The 21,253-nt window shown below is 40.6% G+C and overlaps 1 protein-coding gene across 1 annotated transcript in view; it reads right to left on the bottom strand.

Moving 5' to 3' along the window:
• LOC124036648 (anthrax toxin receptor 2-like) overlaps positions 1-21,253 on the bottom strand; it is a 158,304-nt gene that overhangs the window by 112,134 nt on the left and 24,917 nt on the right. Inside the window, exons 7-9 of the mRNA XM_046351471.1 lie at positions 21,101-21,161; positions 17,939-18,034; positions 14,300-14,369 (exon numbers count right to left, since the gene is read on the bottom strand). Coding sequence (XP_046207427.1) covers positions 14,300-14,369; positions 17,939-18,034; positions 21,101-21,161 — 227 coding nt within the window. The remainder of the gene's footprint in view (positions 1-14,299; positions 14,370-17,938; positions 18,035-21,100; positions 21,162-21,253) is intronic.

The following is a 21,253-nucleotide window of genomic DNA, read 5'->3' as shown; positions in this document are numbered from 1 at the left end:
TCACCCCCCCCCCCCCCACCCACCCACCACCACCCCCCACCACCACCAAAATGAAGAAATATGTAAAACACTGTCTATTGTCTGGTCTGATTGTTCGCCTGGCCGTGTGTGTGGGGGATGAAGGTATGTGTGTGTTCTCTCTGTGCAGTTGGTTTAGCCCTGGGCTCTGCCTTGGGCCTTCTATTCTCCTGCGGCTCCTACAGATGAGCTGCCGTCTGACTCTCTGTCCTACTGTCCGCTAGTATGGTACTGGAATTTAAATTGCCTGAATCCCCCCCCCCCCCTTGTTCAATCTCTATATCGCCTTTCCTATTTCCACACTCAATACTTAAATGATGTGTCCTTTATTTTCTTCTTCTTTTTTTTTTAAACACCACCCTTCATGTTTTTGTTCCTCTCCACTTGGCTTTGACTGGTATTGTGGAACACATTCAGGAGGGGCCGTGTCTGTGACTTGGCTTTGACTGGTATTGTGGAACACATTCAGGAGGGGCCGTGTCTGTGACTTGGCTTTGACTGGTATTGTGGAACACATTCAGGAGGGGCCGTGTCTGTGACTTGGCTTTGACTGGTATTGTGGAACACATTCAGGAGGGGCCGTGTCTGTGACTTGGCTTTGACTGGTATTGTGGAACACATTCAGGAGGGGCCGTGTCTGTGACTTGGCTTTGACTGGTATTGTGGAACACATTCAGGAGGGGCCGTGTCTGTGACTTGGCTTTGACTGGTATTGTGGAACACATCTAGGAGGGGTCGTGTCTGTGACTTGGCTTTGACTGGTATTGTGGAACACATCTAGGAGGGGCCGTGTCTGTGACTTGGGCTCTGTGCTTTAGAAGAAATAGAGGAAGAAGACAAAGACAAGGTCCGCTCTCTTAGAATTACAGTTGGAAAAAAATATGATTTGAGGCATGGACATTCTGTTTTTCTGCTACTGACTATTAGAGATTTTACACTGAGTGGACAAAAAATTAGGAACATTTGATCTTTCCGTGACATAGACTGTCCAGGTGAATCCAGGTGAAAGCTATGATCCCTTATTGATGTCACTTATTAAATCCACTTCAATCAGTGTAGATGAAGGGGAGGAGACGGGTTAAAGAAGGATCTTTATACCTTGAGACAACTGAGACATGGATTGTGTATGTGTGTCATTCAGATGGTGAATGGGCAAGACAAAAGATCGAAGTGCCTTTGAACGAGGTATGGTAGTAGGTGCCAGGTGCACCGGTAAGTGTCAAGAACTGCAATGATGCTGAGTTTTTCATGCTCAACAGTTTCCTGTGTGTATCAAGAACGGTCCACCACCCAAAATACATTTAGTCACCTCGACACAACTGTGGGAAACATTGAAGTCAATAACTCATTCAACAACGTTTAGAGTCCATGCCTCGACAAATTGAGGCTGTTTCGAGGGCAAAAGGGGGTGCAACGCAAAATTAGAAAGGTGTTCCTAATGTTTTGTGCACTCTGTGTATATGCACCAACAACTTAATTATATCACAATCAACAGCCTGATCAACTCTATGTGAAGGAGATGAGTAATGCTGCATGAGGCAAATGGTGACTGGTTATCTGATCCACACCCTCTACCTTTTTATTTAAAGTCTCTGTGACCAACAGATGCATATCTGTATTCCCAGTCATGTGAAATCCATAGATTAGGGCCTAATTAATTTATTTCAAATTGACTGATTTGTAACTCAGTAAAAAAAAAAAGATTTAAAAAAAAAATGAAATTGCTGCATGCTGCGTTAATGTCCTTTTTTCTGTGTAGTTGGTGAGTTATTGTTGTTGCTCAGTACTGTTGCACAAACAGGACAGAAAATGTGTTCCTCTAAACAGAGATGTAAAGTCTGTTTTTTGAGTAACGCAAAAACAAATATCGTGATTGTGTGAACATACTTTTTTTGTGAGAACATCATCACTCAGTGAAATAGTTTTATATTGAAATAAAAACAATATTTTGATTAGTTTCACGAGCACCATCTTTTTTTACCGCTTCTTTCTCCAAAAAGCGATCGTCCTTTATTTATACATACAATATACTGTAGATATATTTATACATACAATATACTGTAGATATATTTATACATACAATATACTGTAGATATATTTATACATACAATATACTGTAGATATATTTATACATACAATATACTGTAGATATATTTATACATACAATATACTGTAGATATATTTATACATACAATATACTGTAGATATATTTATACATACAATATACTGTAGATTTAATTATACATACAATATACTGTAGATTTAATTTATACATACAATATACTGTAGATTTAATTTATACATACAATATACTGTAGATTTAATTTATACATACAATATACTGTAGATTTAATTTATACATACAATATACTGTAGATTTAATTTATACATACAATATACTGTAGATTTAATTTATACATACAATATACTGTAGATATATTTATACATACAATATACTGTAGATATATTTATACATACAATATACTGTAGATATATTTATACATACAATATACTGTAGATTATATTTATACATACAATATACTGTAGATTATATTTATACATACAATATACTGTAGATATATTTATACATACAATATACTGTAGATATATTTATACATACAATATACTGTAGATATATTTATACATACAATATACTGTAGATATATTTATACATACAATATACTGTAGATATATTTATACATACAATATACTGTAGATATATTTATACATACAATATACTGTAGATATATTTATACATACAATATACAGTAGATTTTATTTAACCAGGAGAAATATTCCATTTGCTTGACCAGGCCAAGATGACTGCAAACAAACACACGTTACATTGCAGACATTTGAATGGAAACTTAAACATGTGTTTGGCCTAACGTTTGATCACCCAATCTTGAGGTTCGTTCCGTACCACAATCCTTCTCTTCAGAGTTCAAAGAGTTTCCTCTATTCTGTCAGGATCTCTGCCACGCGTCCTTCAGAGACGCGACGTTTTCACAACTCTTAGAGACAGCCGTCCTCCGCAATATGTTCAACCCTGAATAATTCACCCCTCCTCAATTTTCCCGTCTTTAAGGAAAAGTTGGAAAGCAATTACTGACACCGGTGATCGTCCAGCTGTATCATATCACTAGCGCTTAGCATCACGCAGGACGACGAGGCACGCCGACAGAAGCCACTAGACACAGAGACCACTAGAGTGGGAGGGAAAGAGAAGTTTCCACATCGCACCTCAGAGAGCTCCAATGACCAGACCTGGGATCTCAGAGAGCTCCAATGACCAGACCTGGGATCTCAGAGAGCTCCAATGACCAGACCTGGGATCTCAGAGAGCTCCAATGACCAGACCTGGGATCTCAGAGAGCTCCAATGACCAGACCTGGGATCTCAGAGAGCTCCAATGACCAGACCTGGGATCTCAGAGAGCTCCAATGACCAGACCTGGGATCTCAGAGAGCTCCAATGACCAGACCTGGGATCTCAGAGAGCTCCAATGACTAGACCTGGGATCTCAGAGAGCTCCAATGACTAGACCTGGGATCTCAGAGAGCTCCAATGACTAGACCTGGGATCTCAGAGAGCTCCAATGACCAGACCTGGGATCTCAGAGAGCTCCAATGACCAGACCTGGGATCTCAGAGAGCTCCAATGACTAGACCTGGGATCAAATACTATATGAAATCTTTTCAATATTCTTGAGCATTTGCTCTATTCTGCCTGGAGTGCCGGATCTACTGAATTTATAGTCTTGGGACTGTTCTATTGATCCAGTCAGCCAGGCAAGACTAGATCAAAGTATTTGGAATGATTTCAAATAGTAGTTGAACCCAGGTTTGTCCATAACCCAGTTTAGAGATCTCCAGTGATACAAACAGAGGAGAGGTCTGAGTCGTCTGCCTTTATGTCCCTGGGAACATGTGTCAGTCTTTACAGGGTTTTAGAGTGATCCCTTAAGAGTGATCCCCCATGCCCATTGTACCTCTGGCATGACATTTCCCCCTCTCGTCTCCCATCTAATTCAGACATAACCCCAGCTCAACCTAACAGCTGGGGGCCCTGCCTTCAACTGTCATTCACAGGGTTTTACAGCATCACCAGTTATAAGAAGAGACAGAGCGACAGAAGGATATGTCCATGTATAATTTACCTGGTTTGTTTTGTATTTTGTGGAACAGGGTGCTGCTGACCGCACCCACAAACTAAGGTCACATTATTTCTCCTCTTCAACATGAGTGTGCTCTGAACTATTACAGCTGCTAAATATTTGGATCGCTACTCATAATATTGCTGTGCATATTAGTCGATACATAAACTCCATTTTTTATTTTTTTTGTATCACTAAAAGGTATTGAATCATACGTCCATTGGGATCGCATTCTTTACCTTCAGGGCACCAGGGCTCAACTAGAGAGTCTTTACATTGGACCGAGAAAATAATATCTGTCACACCACCTGACCTTAACGCTACAGGAAGACAGATTCCGCCCTCCCCAACGCTGCACCAAGAAACGCTCTACTTTTCAACGACCCAGAGATGTTTATGGCTATGACGTCAAAAATGGCACCAATTGGACAACTGACACGTTCGTCAGCCCCGCGGTGCGCCCTCCGATTGTCCTGTTTCCATTATTCATGAGGCTTGCTGCATTAGCTAGCTGTCCTGTCCTGTCTGTTGCCAGGTGTCAGCCAGGTGTCAGCCAGGTGTCAGCCAGGTGTCAGCCAGGTGTCAGCCAGGTGTCGGCCAGGTGTCGGCCAGGTGTCGGCCAGACCCTTAAGTTCTCTTTCACCCTCCACCGTTGTTGTGTGAGGTGAGACACAGCAGACCAAGAGCTCCACCACTCAACCTTGTTATCATCAACACACTGGGGGGAGGGGGGAGTTAAGGGATAGGAGGACAGGGGGGGGGGGCTACCTAATGGAGCGATATGGTGGAGAGGGGAAGGGGGAGAGGTTTAGGGCCACCAACAGATGCCTGTGTTCAAGGACTGAACCATGACACAGCTGTCACCACAGAGAAGACCAGTGCCACCACCAATTGACTGAACGTGTATGGTATATGGAACGTGTATTGTATAGTGAAAGTGTATTGTATTTCTAATGTCTAATGTATATTGAATGTGTATAGCATATTGAAAGTGTATTGTATTTCTAATGTGTATTGTATATGGAAAGTGTATAGCATATTGAAAGTGTATTGTATACAGAACGTGTATTGTATACGGAACGTGTATTGTATTTCTAAAGTGTATTGTATACGGAACGTGTATTGTATTTCTAAAGTGTATTGTATATGGAACGTGTATTGTATACGGAACGTGTATTGTATTTCTAAAGTGTATTGTATACGGAACGTGTATTGTATTTCTAAAGTGTATTGTATACGGAACGTGTATTGTATTTCTAAAGTGTATTGTATATGGAACGTGTATTGTATACGGAACGTGTATTGTATTTCTAAAGTGTATTGCATACGGAACGTGTATTGTATTTCTAAAGTGTATTGTATACGGAACGTGTATTGTATTTCTAAAGTGTATTGTATACAGAATGTGTATTGTATACGGAACGTGTATTGTATTTCTAAAGTGTATTGTATATGGAACGTGTATTGTATACGGAACGTGTATTGTATTTCTAAAGTGTATTGTATACGGAACTGTATTGTATTTCTAAAGTGTATTGTATACGGAACGTGTATTGTATTTCTAAAGTGTATTGTATATGGAACACTGTATTGTACAGATGAACGTGTATTGTATTTCTAAAGTGTATTGCATACGGAACGTCCGTATTGTATTTCTAAAGTGTATTGTATACGGAACGTGTATTGTATTTCTAAAGTTTATTGTATACAGAATGTGTATTGTATACGGAACGTGTATTGTATTTCTAAAGTGTATTGTATACGGAACGTGTATTGTATACGGAACGTGTATTGTATTTCTAAAGTGTATTGTATTTCTAAAGTGTATTGTATACGGAACGTGTATTGTATTTCTAAAGTGTATTGTATACGGAACGTGTATTGTATATGGAACGTGTATTGTATTTCTAAAGTGTATTGTATACGGATTATTCATTGTATATGGAACGTGTATTGTATTTCTAAAGTGTATTGTATATGGAACGTGTATTGTATACGGAACGTGTATTGTATTTCTAAAGTGTATTGCATACGGAACGTGTATTGTATTTCTAAAGTGTATTGTATACGGAACGTGTATTGTATTTCTAAAGTGTATTGTATACAGAATGTGTATTGTATACGGAACGTGTATTGTATTTCTAAAGTGTATTGTATACAGAATGTGTATTGTATACGGAACGTGTATTGTATTTCTAAAGTGTATTGTATACGGAACGTGTATTGTATACTGAACGTGTATTGTATTTCTAAAGTGTATTGTATACGGAACGTGTATTGTATACGGAACGTGTATTGTATATGGAACGTGTATTGTATTTCTAAAGTGTATTGTATACGGAACGTGTATTGTATACGGAACGTGTATTGTATTTCTAAAGTGTATTGTATATGGAACGTGTATTGTATACGGAACGTGTATTGTATTTCTAAAGTGTATTGCATACGGAACGTGTATTGTATTTCTAAAGTGTATTGTATACGGAACGTGTATTGTATTTCTAAAGTGTATTGTATACGGAATGTGTATTGTATACGGAACGTGTATTGTATTTCTAAAGTGTATTGTATACGGAACGTGTATTGTATACGGAACGTGTATTGTATTTCTAAAGTGTATTGTATACGGAACGTGTATTGTATACGGAACGTGTATTGTATACGGAACGTGTATTGTATATGGAACGTGTATTGTATTTCTAAAGTGTATTGTATACGGAACGTGTATTGTATACGGAACGTGTATTGTATTTCTAAAGAGTATTGTATATGGAACGTGTATTGTATACGGAACGTGTATTGTATACGGAACGTGTATTGTATATGGAACGTGTATTGTATTTCTAAAGTGTATTGTATACGGAACGTGTATTGTATACGGAACGTGTATTGTATACGGAACGTGTATTGTATCTCTAAAGTGTATTGTACACGGAACGTGTATTGTATTTCTAAAGTGTATTGTATACGGAACGTGTATTGTATTTCTAAAGTGTATTGTATACGGAACGTGTATTGTATTTCTAAAGTGTATTGTATACGGAACGTGTATTGTATTTCTAAAGTGTATTGTATACGGAACGTGTATTGTATTTCTAAAGTGTATTGTATATGGAACGTGTATTGTATACGGAACGTGTATTGTATACGGAACTTGTATTGTATACGGAACGTGTATTGTATACGGAACATGTATTGTATTTCTAAAGTGTATTGTATACGGAACGTGTTTTGTATACGGAACGTGTATTGTATACGGAACGTGTATTGTATTTCTAAAGTGTATTGTATATGGAACGTGTATTGTATATGGAACGTGTATTGTATACGGAACGTGTATTGTATACGGAACGTGTATTGTATACGGAACGTGTATTGTATACGGAACGTGTATTGTATATGATGCTTGAATGGACATTTGTGTTCTACGTTTGTTATTGCTCTATTTATTTTATTATTGCTCTTATTATACGTGACCATATAATATTATTATATGACCATATCTATAGACCATATAATATCTATAGACCATATAATATCTATAGACCATATCTATAGACCATATCTATAGGCCATATCTATAGACCATATCTATAGACCATATCTATACTATAGACCATATCTATAGACCATATCTATAGACCATATAATATCTATAGACCATATCTATAGACCATATCTATAGGCCATATCTATAGACCATATCTATACTATAGACCATATCTATAGACCATATCTATACTATAGGCCATATCTATAGACCATATCTATACTATAGACCATATATTTAGACCATATCTATAGACCATATCTATAGGCCATATCTATAGACCATATCTATACTATAGACCATATCTATAGACCATATCTATACTATAGGCCATATCTATAGACCATATCTATACTATAGACCATATCTATAGGCCATATCTATACTATAGGCCATATCTATAGACCATATCTATAGGCCATATCTATAGAAAATATCTATAGGCCATATCTATAGACCATATATATAGGCCATATCTATAGACCATATCTATAGGCCATATCTATAGGCCATATCTATAGGCCATATCTATAGGCCATATCTATAGGCCATATCTATACTATAGGCCATATCTATAGACCATATCTATAGGCCATATCTATAGGCCATATCTATACTATAGGCCATATCTATAGGCCATATCTATAGGCCATATCTATAGACCATATCTATAGACCATATCTATAGGCCATATCTATAGACCATATCTATAGACCATATCTATACTATAGACCATACCTATAGGCCATATCTATAGACCATATCTATACTATAGACCATATCTATACTATAGACCATATCTATAGGCCATATCTATAGGCCATATCTATAGACCATATCTATAGGCCATATCTATAGACCATATCTATAGGCCATATCTATAGACCATATCTATAGGCCATATCTATAGACCATATCTATAGGCCATATCTATAGACCATATCTATAGACCATATATATAGGCCATATCTATAGACCATATCTATAGGCCATATCTATAGGCCATATCTATAGGCCATATCTATACTATAGACCATATCTATAGGCCATATCTATAGACCATATCTATAGGCCATATCTATACTATAGACCATATCTATAGGCCATATCTATAGGCCATATCTATACTATAGACCATATCTATAGGCCATAACTATAGACCATATCTATAGGCCATATCTATACTATAGACCATATCTATAGGCCATATCTATAATATAGACCATATCTATACTATAGACCATATCTATAGACCATATCTATACTATAGACCATATCTATAGGCCATATCTATAGACCATATCTATAGAGCATATCTATACTATAGACCATATCTATAGACCATATCTATAGAGCATATCTATACTATAGACCATATCTATAGACCATATCTATACTATAGACCATATCTATAGACCATATCTATACTATAGACCATATCTATAGACCATATCTATACTATAGACCATATCTATAGACCATATCTATACTATAGACCATATCGATAGACCATATCTATAGACCATATATATACTATAGACCATATCTATAGACCATATACTATAGACCATATATATAGACCATATCTATAGACCATATACTATAGACCATATACTATAGACCATATCTATAGACCATATCTATAGACCATATCTATACTATAGACCATATACTATAGACCATATACTATAGACCATATCTATAGACCATATCTATAGACCATATACTATAGACCATATATATACTATAGACCATATCTATAGACCATATCTATAGACCATATCTATAGGCCATATATATAGACCATATCTATAGGCCATATCTATAGTCCATATCTATAGACCATATACTATAGACCATATCTATAGACCATATCTATAGGCCATATCTATAGTCCATATCTATAGACCATATACTATAGACCATATATATACTATAGACCATATCTATAGGCCATATCTATAGACCATATCTATAGATCATATACTATAGACCATATCTATACTATAGACCATATCTATAGACCATATCTATACTATAGACCATATCTATAGACCATATCTATAGACCATATACTATAGACCATATAATATCTATAGACCATATCTATAGACCATATCTATAGACCATATATATACTATAGACCATATCTATAGACCATATCTATACTATAGACCATATCTATAGACCATATCTATACTATAGACCATATCTATAGACCATATCTATAGACCATATCTATACTATAGACCATATCTTTAGACCATATCTATACTATAGACCATATCTATAGACCATATCTATAGACCATATCTATAGACCATATCTATAGACCATATCTATACTATAGACCATATCTATACTATAGACCATATCTATACTATAGACCATATCTATAGACCATATCTATACTATAGACCATATCTATACTATAGACCATATACTATAGACCATATCTATACTATAGACCATATCTATAGACCATATCTATAGACCATATCTATACTATAGACCATATCTATAGACCATATCTATACTATAGACCATATCTATAGACCATATCTATACTATAGACCATATCTATAGACCATATCTATACTATAGACCATATCGATAGACCATATCTATAGACCATATATATACTATAGACCATATCTATAGACCATATACTATAGACCATATATATAGACCATATCTATAGACCATATACTATAGACCATATACTATAGACCATATCTATAGACCATATCTATAGACCATATCTATACTATAGACCATATACTATAGACCATATACTATAGACCATATCTATAGACCATATCTATAGACCATATACTATAGACCATATATATACTATAGACCATATCTATAGACCATATCTATAGACCATATCTATAGGCCATATATATAGACCATATCTATAGGCCATATCTATAGTCCATATCTATAGACCATATACTATAGACCATATCTATAGACCATATCTATAGGCCATATCTATAGTCCATATCTATAGACCATATACTATAGACCATATATATACTATAGACCATATCTATAGGCCATATCTATAGACCATATCTATAGATCATATACTATAGACCATATCTATACTATAGACCATATCTATAGACCATATCTATACTATAGACCATATCTATAGACCATATCTATAGACCATATACTATAGACCATATAATATCTATAGACCATATCTATAGACCATATCTATAGACCATATATATACTATAGACCATATCTATAGACCATATCTATACTATAGACCATATCTATAGACCATATCTATACTATAGACCATATCTATAGACCATATCTATAGACCATATCTATACTATAGACCATATCTTTAGACCATATCTATACTATAGACCATATCTATAGACCATATCTATAGACCATATCTATAGACCATATCTATACTATAGACCATATCTATACTATAGACCATATATATAGACCATATCTATACTATAGACCATATCTATACTATAGACCATATACTATAGACCATATCTATACTATAGACCATATCTATAGACCATATCTATAGACCATATCTATACTATAGACCATATCTATAGACCATATCTATACTATAGACCATATCTATAGACCATATCTATACTATAGACCATATCTATACTATAGACCATATCTATACTATAGACCATATCTATAGACCATATCTATAGACCATATCTATAGACCATATCTATAGACCATATCTATACTATAGACCATATCTATACTATAGACCATATCTATAGACCATATCTATAGACCATATCTATAGACCATATCTATACTATAGACCATATCTATAGACCATATCTATAGACCATATCTATAATATAGGCCATATCTATAGACCATATCTATAGACCATATCTATAGACCATATCTATAGACCATATCTATAGACCATATCTATACTATAGACCATATCTATACTATAGACCATATCTATAGACCATATCTATAGACCATATCTATAGACCATATCTATAGACCATATCTATAGACCATATCTGTACTATAGACCATATCTATACTATAGACCATATCTATACTATAGACCATATCTATAGACCATACCTATAAACCATATCTATAGACCATATCTATAGACCATATCTATACTATAGACCATATCTATAGACCATATCTATAGGCCATATCTATACTATAGACCATATCTATAGACCATATCTATACTATAGACCATATCTATAGACCATATCTATAGACCATATCTATACTATAGACCATATCTATAGACCATATCTATACTATAGACCATATCTATAGACCATATCTATAGACCATATCTATAGACCATATCTATAGGCCATATCTATAGACCATATCTATAGACCATATCTATACTATAGACCATATCTATAGACCATATCTATAGACCATATCTATAATATAGGCCATATCTATAGACCATATCTATAGACCATATCTATAGACCATATCTATACTATAGACCATACCTATAGACCATATCTATACTATAGACCATATCTATAGACCATATATATACTATAGACCATATCTATAGACCATATCTATAGACCATATCTATAGACCATATCTATAGACCATATCTATACTATAGACCATATCTATACTATAGACCATATCTATAGACCATATCTATAGACCATATCTATAGACCATATCTATAATATAGGCCATATCTATAGACCATATCTATAGACCATATCTATAGACCATATCTATACTATAGACCATATCTATACTATAGACCATACCTATAGACCATATCTATACTATAGACCATATCTATAGACCATATCTATACTATAGACCATATCTATAGACCATATCTATAGACCATACCTATAGACCATATATATAGGCCATATCTATACTATAGACCATATCTATAGACCATATCTATAATATAGACCATATCTATACTATAGACCATATCTATAGACCATATCGATAGGCCAAATCTGAACTCTGTACCTACTAACTACCAACCAGGCACACATACAATAGTCGCCTTTTAGGACAACATGCCTTAAACTAAACCACATGTTATAGACCAAACCACCAAACCACATGTTATAGACCAAACCACATGTTATAGACCAAAACCACATGTTATAGACCAAACCAGAGAACACAAAGCACCACAAAAAGCTCAATATTCTTGGCCAATATAATGCATCTTCAACGTTATACAGGCTTTTTTCCTCTGCTAGCGTCCATGCTAACCAACCAATCCCCCCACCTCCCCCAGCATCACCGGCGACGGAGTCAGCAGAGAGGCAGACAGATGGACGGAGTCGGAGACAGAACTTTCAGACGTTGCATGATTCCATGATGCAGGTGGTCAGGGGGGGCAGGGATGGGCAGGAAAGGGGATTGTCACAGTAGCACGGTGAATTATTTAAATGAAGAGAGCGTGGAGAAGGGAATCGCTGCATCTGTCACACAACCCTTTAAAAGCCCCAGAACAGATGTGTTTACCCACTACCCTGGCCCGCCCCAGCCCCGTTGTACCGGGCCTAACAGCTAACTACTTAATGGGTCACCGTGGCCATGCCAAGAGTTAATTAAGCAAGACTCTTCAGTTTACAGGAGCAGGAGGAGTTCAGGTTCCGTCAGGGCATGTTTTCACAAAGAGTCTCACAGAATGAGTACTGATCTAGGATCAGGTTCTTCTCTCCTAGTCATCATGATCTAACAGGCAAAACTGATCAGAGCTTTAGCTCTCCTTCCCTAAGCCTCTGTGAATACAGGCCCTGACCCAGTTTTTAATTTTACCTTTATTTAACTAGGCAAGTCAGTTAAGAACAAATTCTTATTTTCAATGACGTCCTAGGAACAGTGGGTTAACTGCCTGTTCAGGGGCAGAACGACAGATTTGTACCTTGTCAGCTCGGGGGTTTGAACTTGCAACCTTCCGGTTACTAGTCCAACGCTCTAACCACTAGGCTACCCTACCGCCCCAGTGTGCTCTATACTGAAGGAGAAATAGGGTCAATTCTACATTGAAAACTTTAATACCAAATGACAATTGTAAAAAAAAAAAACATGTTATCAGCAGTAGTTTTGGATGTTTTGGACATTTGAGTGGATTACATGAGATGATGTTACTGTCGGATTGTGAGTAGATCAACTTGCTGTACATTTAAAAATCTCATGGAACGTTTCTGATCTTGATATGTTCTGGACCACATTTCCCTGCAATACAATCATACTATTTTAGATAGGAGTCAAAGAGAGAACATAAGTAGAAGGTGTTGTTGTGTTTGAGGATTAATAAAACCGTGAGGGAAGAATAATCTCTACATACTCAATTTCAGTTCTTGAGCTCTGCAGTGCCTTTCTGTTTTTTTGGTCAGACCATAAGTTAAATACATGTCTCAAGTGCTTTCAAATTGTGGAAAGTATGTGAGGGCTGGCTTGATTTAACGACATAGATACACCAGTACGGTTTTGGAATGTCAGTGAGGATGTGTTCACACACACACACACGTCTTAATGACACCACCTTCTCATTGGCTACTTACTGTCCGACTGCATAGAGCATTGGTGCAGGACACAGGAGATAATCGTTCCGCACAACACTTGGCTTCTGATCTGGAAAATAAAGACAAGAATGACTTCCCTGCACACTACCACACTCAGGCTCTCACACACACACACACACACACACACACACACACACACACACACACACACACACACACACACACACACACACACACACACACACACACACACACACACACACACACACACACACACACACACACACACACACACACTTGACTTGCAGAATATACAGTAGTGTAGTCAAGACATTTGTCATGAGGAAAAATGGGACAAGATGGAAAGAGGAGAGGGGAAGAGTGGGGGAGAGAGGGAGAGAGTGGGAGAGAGTGGGAGAGAGAGGGAGAGAGAGGGAGAGAGAGGGGGGAGAGAGGGGGAGGGTGGGAGAGAGTGGTGGAAAGAGGGAGAGAGAGTGGTAGAAAGAGGGGGAGAGAGGGGTACGGTGGGAGAGAGTGGTGGAGAGAGGGAGAGAGAGTGGTGGAAAGAGGGAGAGAGAGTGGTGGAAAGAGGGAGAGAGAGTGGTGGAAAGAGGGAGAGGAGGGGGAGAGAGTGGTGGAAGAGGGAGAGAGAGGAGGAGAGAGGGGTGGAAAGGAAGAGAGTGGTGGAAAGAGGGAGAGAGAGTGGTGGAAAGAGGGAGAGAGAGGGGGAGAGAGTGGTGGAGAGGGGAGGAGGAGGAGAGAGGGGTGGAAAGAGGGAGAGAGAGGGGGAGAGAGGGGTGAGACTGTGGGAGAGAGAGAGGGGGAGAGAGGGGTGAGACTGTGGGAGAGAGACTGGGGGAGAGAGGGGAGAGAGTGGGGGACGGGGGAGAGGGGAGAGGGGAGAGACTGGGAGAGGGAGAGAGACTGGGAGAGGGGAGAGACTGGGAGAGGGGAGAGACTGGGGGAGAGGGGAGAGAGGGGAGAGACTGGGAGAGAGGGAGAAAGGGGTAGAGTGGGAGAGACTGGGAGAGAGTGGGAGAGGGGAGAAAGGGGTAGAGGGGAGAGAGGGAGAAAGGGGTAGAGTGGGAGAGGGGAGAGGGGGAAAGGGGTAGAGTGGGGAGAAAGGGGTAGAGGGGGGAAAGGGGTAGAGGGGGAAAGGGGTAGAGTGGGGGAAAGGGGTAGAGGGGGAAAGGGGTAGAGTGGGGAAAGGGGTAGAGTGGGGAAAGGGGTAGAGGGGGGAAAGGGGTAGAGTGGGGAAAGGGGTAGAGTGGGGAAAGGGGTAGAGTGGGGAAAGGGGGAAAGGGGGAAAGGGGTAGAGGGGGAAAGGGGGAAAGGGGTAGAGGGGGAAAGGGGTAGAGGGGGAAAGCAGTAGAGGGGGAAGGGGTAGGGGGAAAGGGGTAGAGGGGGAAAGGGGGAAAGGGGCAGAGTGGGAGAGAGGGGGAAAGGGTTAGAGTGGGGAAAGGGGCAGAGTGGGAGAGAGGGGGAAAGGGTTAGAGTGGGGAAAGGGGTAGAGTGGGGGAAGGGGGAAAGGGGTAGAGTGGGGAAAGGGGTAGAGTGGGGGAAGGGGGAAAGGGGTAGAGTGGGGAAGGGGGTAGAAGGGGGAAGGGGTAGAAGGGGGAAGGGGGTAGAAGGGGGAAAGGGGTAAAGGGGGAAAGGGGTAAAGGGGGGAAAGGGGTAGAGGGGGGGAAGGGGTAGAGGGGGAAAGGGGTAGAGGGGGGAAATGGGGAAAGGGGTAGAGTGGGGAAAGGGGTAGAGGTGTAGAGGGGGAAAGGGGTAGAGGGGGGAAAGGGGTAGAGGTGTAGAGGGGGAAAGGGGTAGAGGGGGAAAAGGGGTAGAGGGGGAAAGGGGTAGAGTGGGGAAAGGGGTAGAGGGGGAAAGGGGTAGAGGGGGAAAGGGGTAGAGGGGGAAAGGGGGAAGGGGGTAGAAGGGGGGAAAGGGGTAGAGGGGGAAAGGGGTAGAGGGGGGAAAGGGGTAGAGGGGGGAAAGGGGTAGAGGGGGAAAGGGGTAGAGGGGTAGAGTGGGGAAAGGGGTAGAAGGGGGTAGAAGGGGGAAAGGGGTAGAGGGGGGAAAGGGGAGAGGGGTAGAGTGGGATTTAATAACTGGTTGACTCCATTGGCAGCAATAACCTCAACCAAACGTTTTCTGTAGTTGCGGATCAGACCTGCACAACGGTGAGGAGGAATTTGGTCCATTCCTTTTTACAAAACTGGTTCAGTTCAGCAATATTCTTGGGTTGTCTGGTGTTAACTGCTCTCTTGAGGTCATGCCACAGCATCTCAATCGGGTTGAGGTCAGGACTCTGACTGAGCCAATTAAAGCTATTCTGTTGTTGATTTACTTCTGTGTTTTGGGTCGTTGTCCTGTTGCATCACCCAACTTCTGTTGAGCTTTAATTGGCGGACAGATAAGTCTAATATTCTCCTGCAAAATGTCTTGATAAACTTGGGAATTCATTTTTTCTGTCGATGACAGCAAGCTGTCCAGGCCCTGAGGCAGCAAAGCAGTCCCAAACCATGATGCTCCCTCCACCATACTTTACAGTTGGGATGAGGTTTTGATGTTGGTGTGCTGTGCCTTTTTTCTCCACACATAGTGTTGTGTGTTCCTTGCAAACTACTCAACTGTAGTTTCATCTGTCCACAGAATATTTTGCCAGTAGCGCTGTGGAACATCCAGGTGCACTTACGCAAACTTCAGATGTGCAGAAATGTTTTTTTTTGGACAGCAGTGGCTTCTTCTGTGGTGTCCTCCCATTAACACCTATCTTGTTCAGTGTTTTACGTATCATAGACTCGTCAGCAGAGATGTTAGCATGTTCCAGAGATTTCTGTTAGTCTTCAGTTGACACTCTAGGATTCTTCTTAACCTCATTGAACCTCATTCTGCGCTGTGCTCTGAGAGAAGCAACAGTGCTCCATTTATAGACAATTTGTCTTAAGCCTTTTAGAGATACTTTTGTAACCCTTTCCAGCTTTATGCAAGTCAACAATTCTTCATCTTAGGTCTTCTGACATCTCTTTTGTTCGAGGCATGGTTCACATCAGGCAATGCTTCATGTTTTTTTATAGAGCAAGGCAGCTCTAGCTAACTATCTCCAATCTCGTCTCATTGATTGGACTCCAGGTGAGCTGACTCCTGACTCCATCCAATTAGCTTTTGGAGAAGTCATTATCCTATAGGGGTTCACATACCTTTTCCAACCTACACTGTGAAATGTTTAAATGATGTATTCAATAGAGACAAGAAAAATACAATAATTTGTGTGTTATTAGTTTATTAAGCAGACTGTGTTTGTCTATTGTTATGATAAAGATCAGAACAAATTTGATAACAAATTTATGCAGAAATCCAGGTAATTCCAAACGGTTGACATATTTTTTCTTGCCTCTGTATATTGCTTGACAGAACAGACTACATGTTTAAATAAGAAACTGAATTACTAAGGTACATAGGCCTTACAACATTCACACTTCTATATTCTGTTGGGTCTTTCACTTGACATGTTAAGATGGCTCCTGTAAGATATGTGTGTCTCTCTCTGTGTGTCTGTGTGTGTGTCTGTGTGTCTGTGTGTCTGTGTGTCTGTGTGTCTGTGTGTGTGTGTGTGTGTGTGTGTGTGTGTGTGTGTGTGTGTGTGTGTGTGTGTGTGTGTGTGTGTGTGTGTGTGTGTGTACTTACTGTATGTCTGCGTGCCAACTATGAAGCTACAGACAACCCCGTCGTTGCCTCGTCCCACGGAGAAGCCATTCCCTCGCAGCACGATGTCAAACGACTCTGTGTTATGTAAACAAGACACAGGAGATAGTGAGCAGAGGGGCCCCTAGGAGAACACACAGACGCAGGAGATAGTGAGCAGAGGGGCCCCTAGGAGAACACACAGACGCAGGAGATAGTGAGCAGAGGGGCCCTAGGAGAACACACAGACGCAGGAGATAGTGAGCAGAGGGGCCCTAGGAGAACACACAGACGCAGGAGATAGTGAGCAGAGGGGCCCTAGGAGAACACACAGACTCAGGAGATAGTGAGCAGAGGGGCCCTAGGAGAACACACAGACGCAGGAGATAGTGAGCAGAGGGGCCCTAGGAGAACACACAGACGCAGGAGATAGTGAGCAGAGGGGCCCTAGGAGAACACACAGACGCAGGAGATATGCACACACACACGCACACATACAGACAGAGACACACAAATATCCATGAATGATAATCCACATAACAGGGGTTCCTTGAGCGGCCATGATCGGGAGTCCCATAGTGCGGCGCACAATTGTCCCAGCATCGTCTGGGTTAGGGGAGGTTTTGGCCCAGCATCGTCTGGGTTACGGGAGGGTTTGTCCCAGCATCGTTTGGGTTAGGGGAGGGTTTGTCCCAGCATCGTCTGGGTTAGGGGAGGGTTTGGCCCAGCATCGTCTGGGTTAGGGGAGGGTTTGGCCCAGCATCGTCTGGGTTACGGGAGGGTTTGTCCCAGCATCGTCTGGGTTAGGGGAGGGTTTGTCCCAGCAACGTCTGGGTTAGGGGAGGGTTTGGCCCAGCATCGTCTGGGTTAGGGGAGGGTTTGTCCCAGCATCGTCTGGGTTAGGAGAGGGTTTGTCCCAGCATCGTCTGGGTTAGGGGAGGGTTTGTCCCAGCATCGTCTGGGTTAGGGGAGGGTTTGTCCCAGCATCGTTTGGGTTAGGGGAGGGTTTGTCCCAGCATCGTCTGGGTTAGGGGAGGGTTTGTCCGAGAATCGTCTGGGTTAGGGGAGGGTTTGTCCGTCTGGGTTAGGGGAGGTTTGTCCCAGCATCGTCTGGGTTAGGGGAGGGTTTGTCCCAGCATCGTCTGGGTTAGGGGAGGGTTTGTCCCAGCATCGTCTGGGTTAGGGGAGGGTTTGTCCCAGCATCGTCTGGGTTAGGGGAGGGTTTGTCCCAGAATCGTCTGGGTTAGGGGAGGGTTTGTCCCAGAATCGTCTGGGTTTATCGTCTGGGTTGGGTTGGCCCAGGGAGGGTTTGTCCCAGAATCGTGGGTTAGGGGGGTTTGTCCCTCGTCTGGGTTAGGGGGTTTTAGAATCGTCTGGGTTAGGGGAGGGTTTGTCCCAGAATCGTCTGGGTTAGGGGAGGGTTTGTCCCAGAATCGTCTGGGTTAGGGGAGGGTTTGGCCCAGCATCGTCTGGGTTAGGGGAGGGTTTGGCCCAGCATCGTCTGGGTTAGGGGAGGGTTTGGCCCAGCATCGTCTGGGTTAGGGGAGGTTTTGTCATTGTAAATAAGAATTGGTTCTTAACTGAGTAGTTAAATAAAGGGAAAATACATTAAAATATTATCCTGCTGTAGCAAACTGGCTCAAATTAAGATCCTACATCTGTACACACACAGAAACAGAATATCCCTTCCAACCTGGTGGGAACAACTATACACACACACCAACAACTAAACACACACACTATATACACACCAACAACAATACACACACACCAACAACAATACACACACACCAACAACTATATACACACACACCAACAACTATATACACACACACCAACAACTATATACACACCAACAACTATATACACACACACCAACAACTATATACACACACACCAACAACTATATACACACACACCAACAACTATATACACACACACCAACAACTAAACACACACACACCAACAACTATATACACACACACCAACAACTATATACACACCAACAACTAAACACACACACACCAACAACTATATACACACCAACAACAACTGTTTACACACACAACAGCAACTATACACACACACACACACAACACACACACACACACACACACACACACACACACACACACACACACACACACACACACACACACAACAACTACACACACACACACCAACAACTATACACACACACCAACAACTATACACACGCACCACCAGCTATACACACACACCACCAGCTATACACACACACACCAACAGCTATACACACACACACCAACAACTATATACACACACACCAACAACTATATACACACACACCAACAACTATATACACACACACCAACAACTATATACACACCAACAACACACACACACCAACAACTATATACACACACACCAGCAACTATACACACACACACACACACACACACACACACACACACACACACACACACACACACACACACACACACACACACACACACACACACACACACACACACACACACACACACACACACCAACAGCTATACACACACACCAACAACTATACACACACCACCAGCTATACACACACACCACCAGCTATACACACACACACCAACAGCTATACACACACACACCAACAACTATACACACACACACCAACAACTATACACACACACCAACAACTATACACACACACCAACAACTATACACACACACCAACAACTATACACACACACCACCAACAACTATACACACACAACAACAACTATACACACACAACAACAACTTTACACATACAACAACAACTATACACACAAAGACACACAACCACACACACACCAATAGCTATACACACAAAGACACACAACCACACACACACCAACAGCTATACAGACAAAGACACACAACCACACACACACCAACAGCTATACACACAAAGACACACAACCACACACACACCAACAGCTATACACACAAAGACACACAACCACACACACACCAACAGCTATACACACAAAGACACACAACCACACACACACCAACAGCTATACACACAAAGACACACAACCACACACACACCAACAGCTATACACACAAAGACACTCAACCACACACACACCAACAACTATACACACAACCACACACTAACCACAATCCACCACTCACGGTTAACGCAGACACTGGACGGCTCTACTGTCAGGATCTCTGTACAGGACTGCTTTAATATCTGCAGAACGGAATGGATATGACAACATTAGTCACACACACACACACACACACACACACACACACACACACACACACACACACACACACACA

Source organism: Oncorhynchus gorbuscha, linkage group LG05 (assembly GCF_021184085.1).
Source record: "Oncorhynchus gorbuscha isolate QuinsamMale2020 ecotype Even-year linkage group LG05, OgorEven_v1.0, whole genome shotgun sequence".
Classification (NCBI taxonomy): Eukaryota; Metazoa; Chordata; class Actinopteri; order Salmoniformes; family Salmonidae; genus Oncorhynchus; species Oncorhynchus gorbuscha.
The sequence above is the reverse complement of the archived record's forward strand: the minus strand, read 5'-3'. Positions and strand labels throughout refer to the sequence as shown.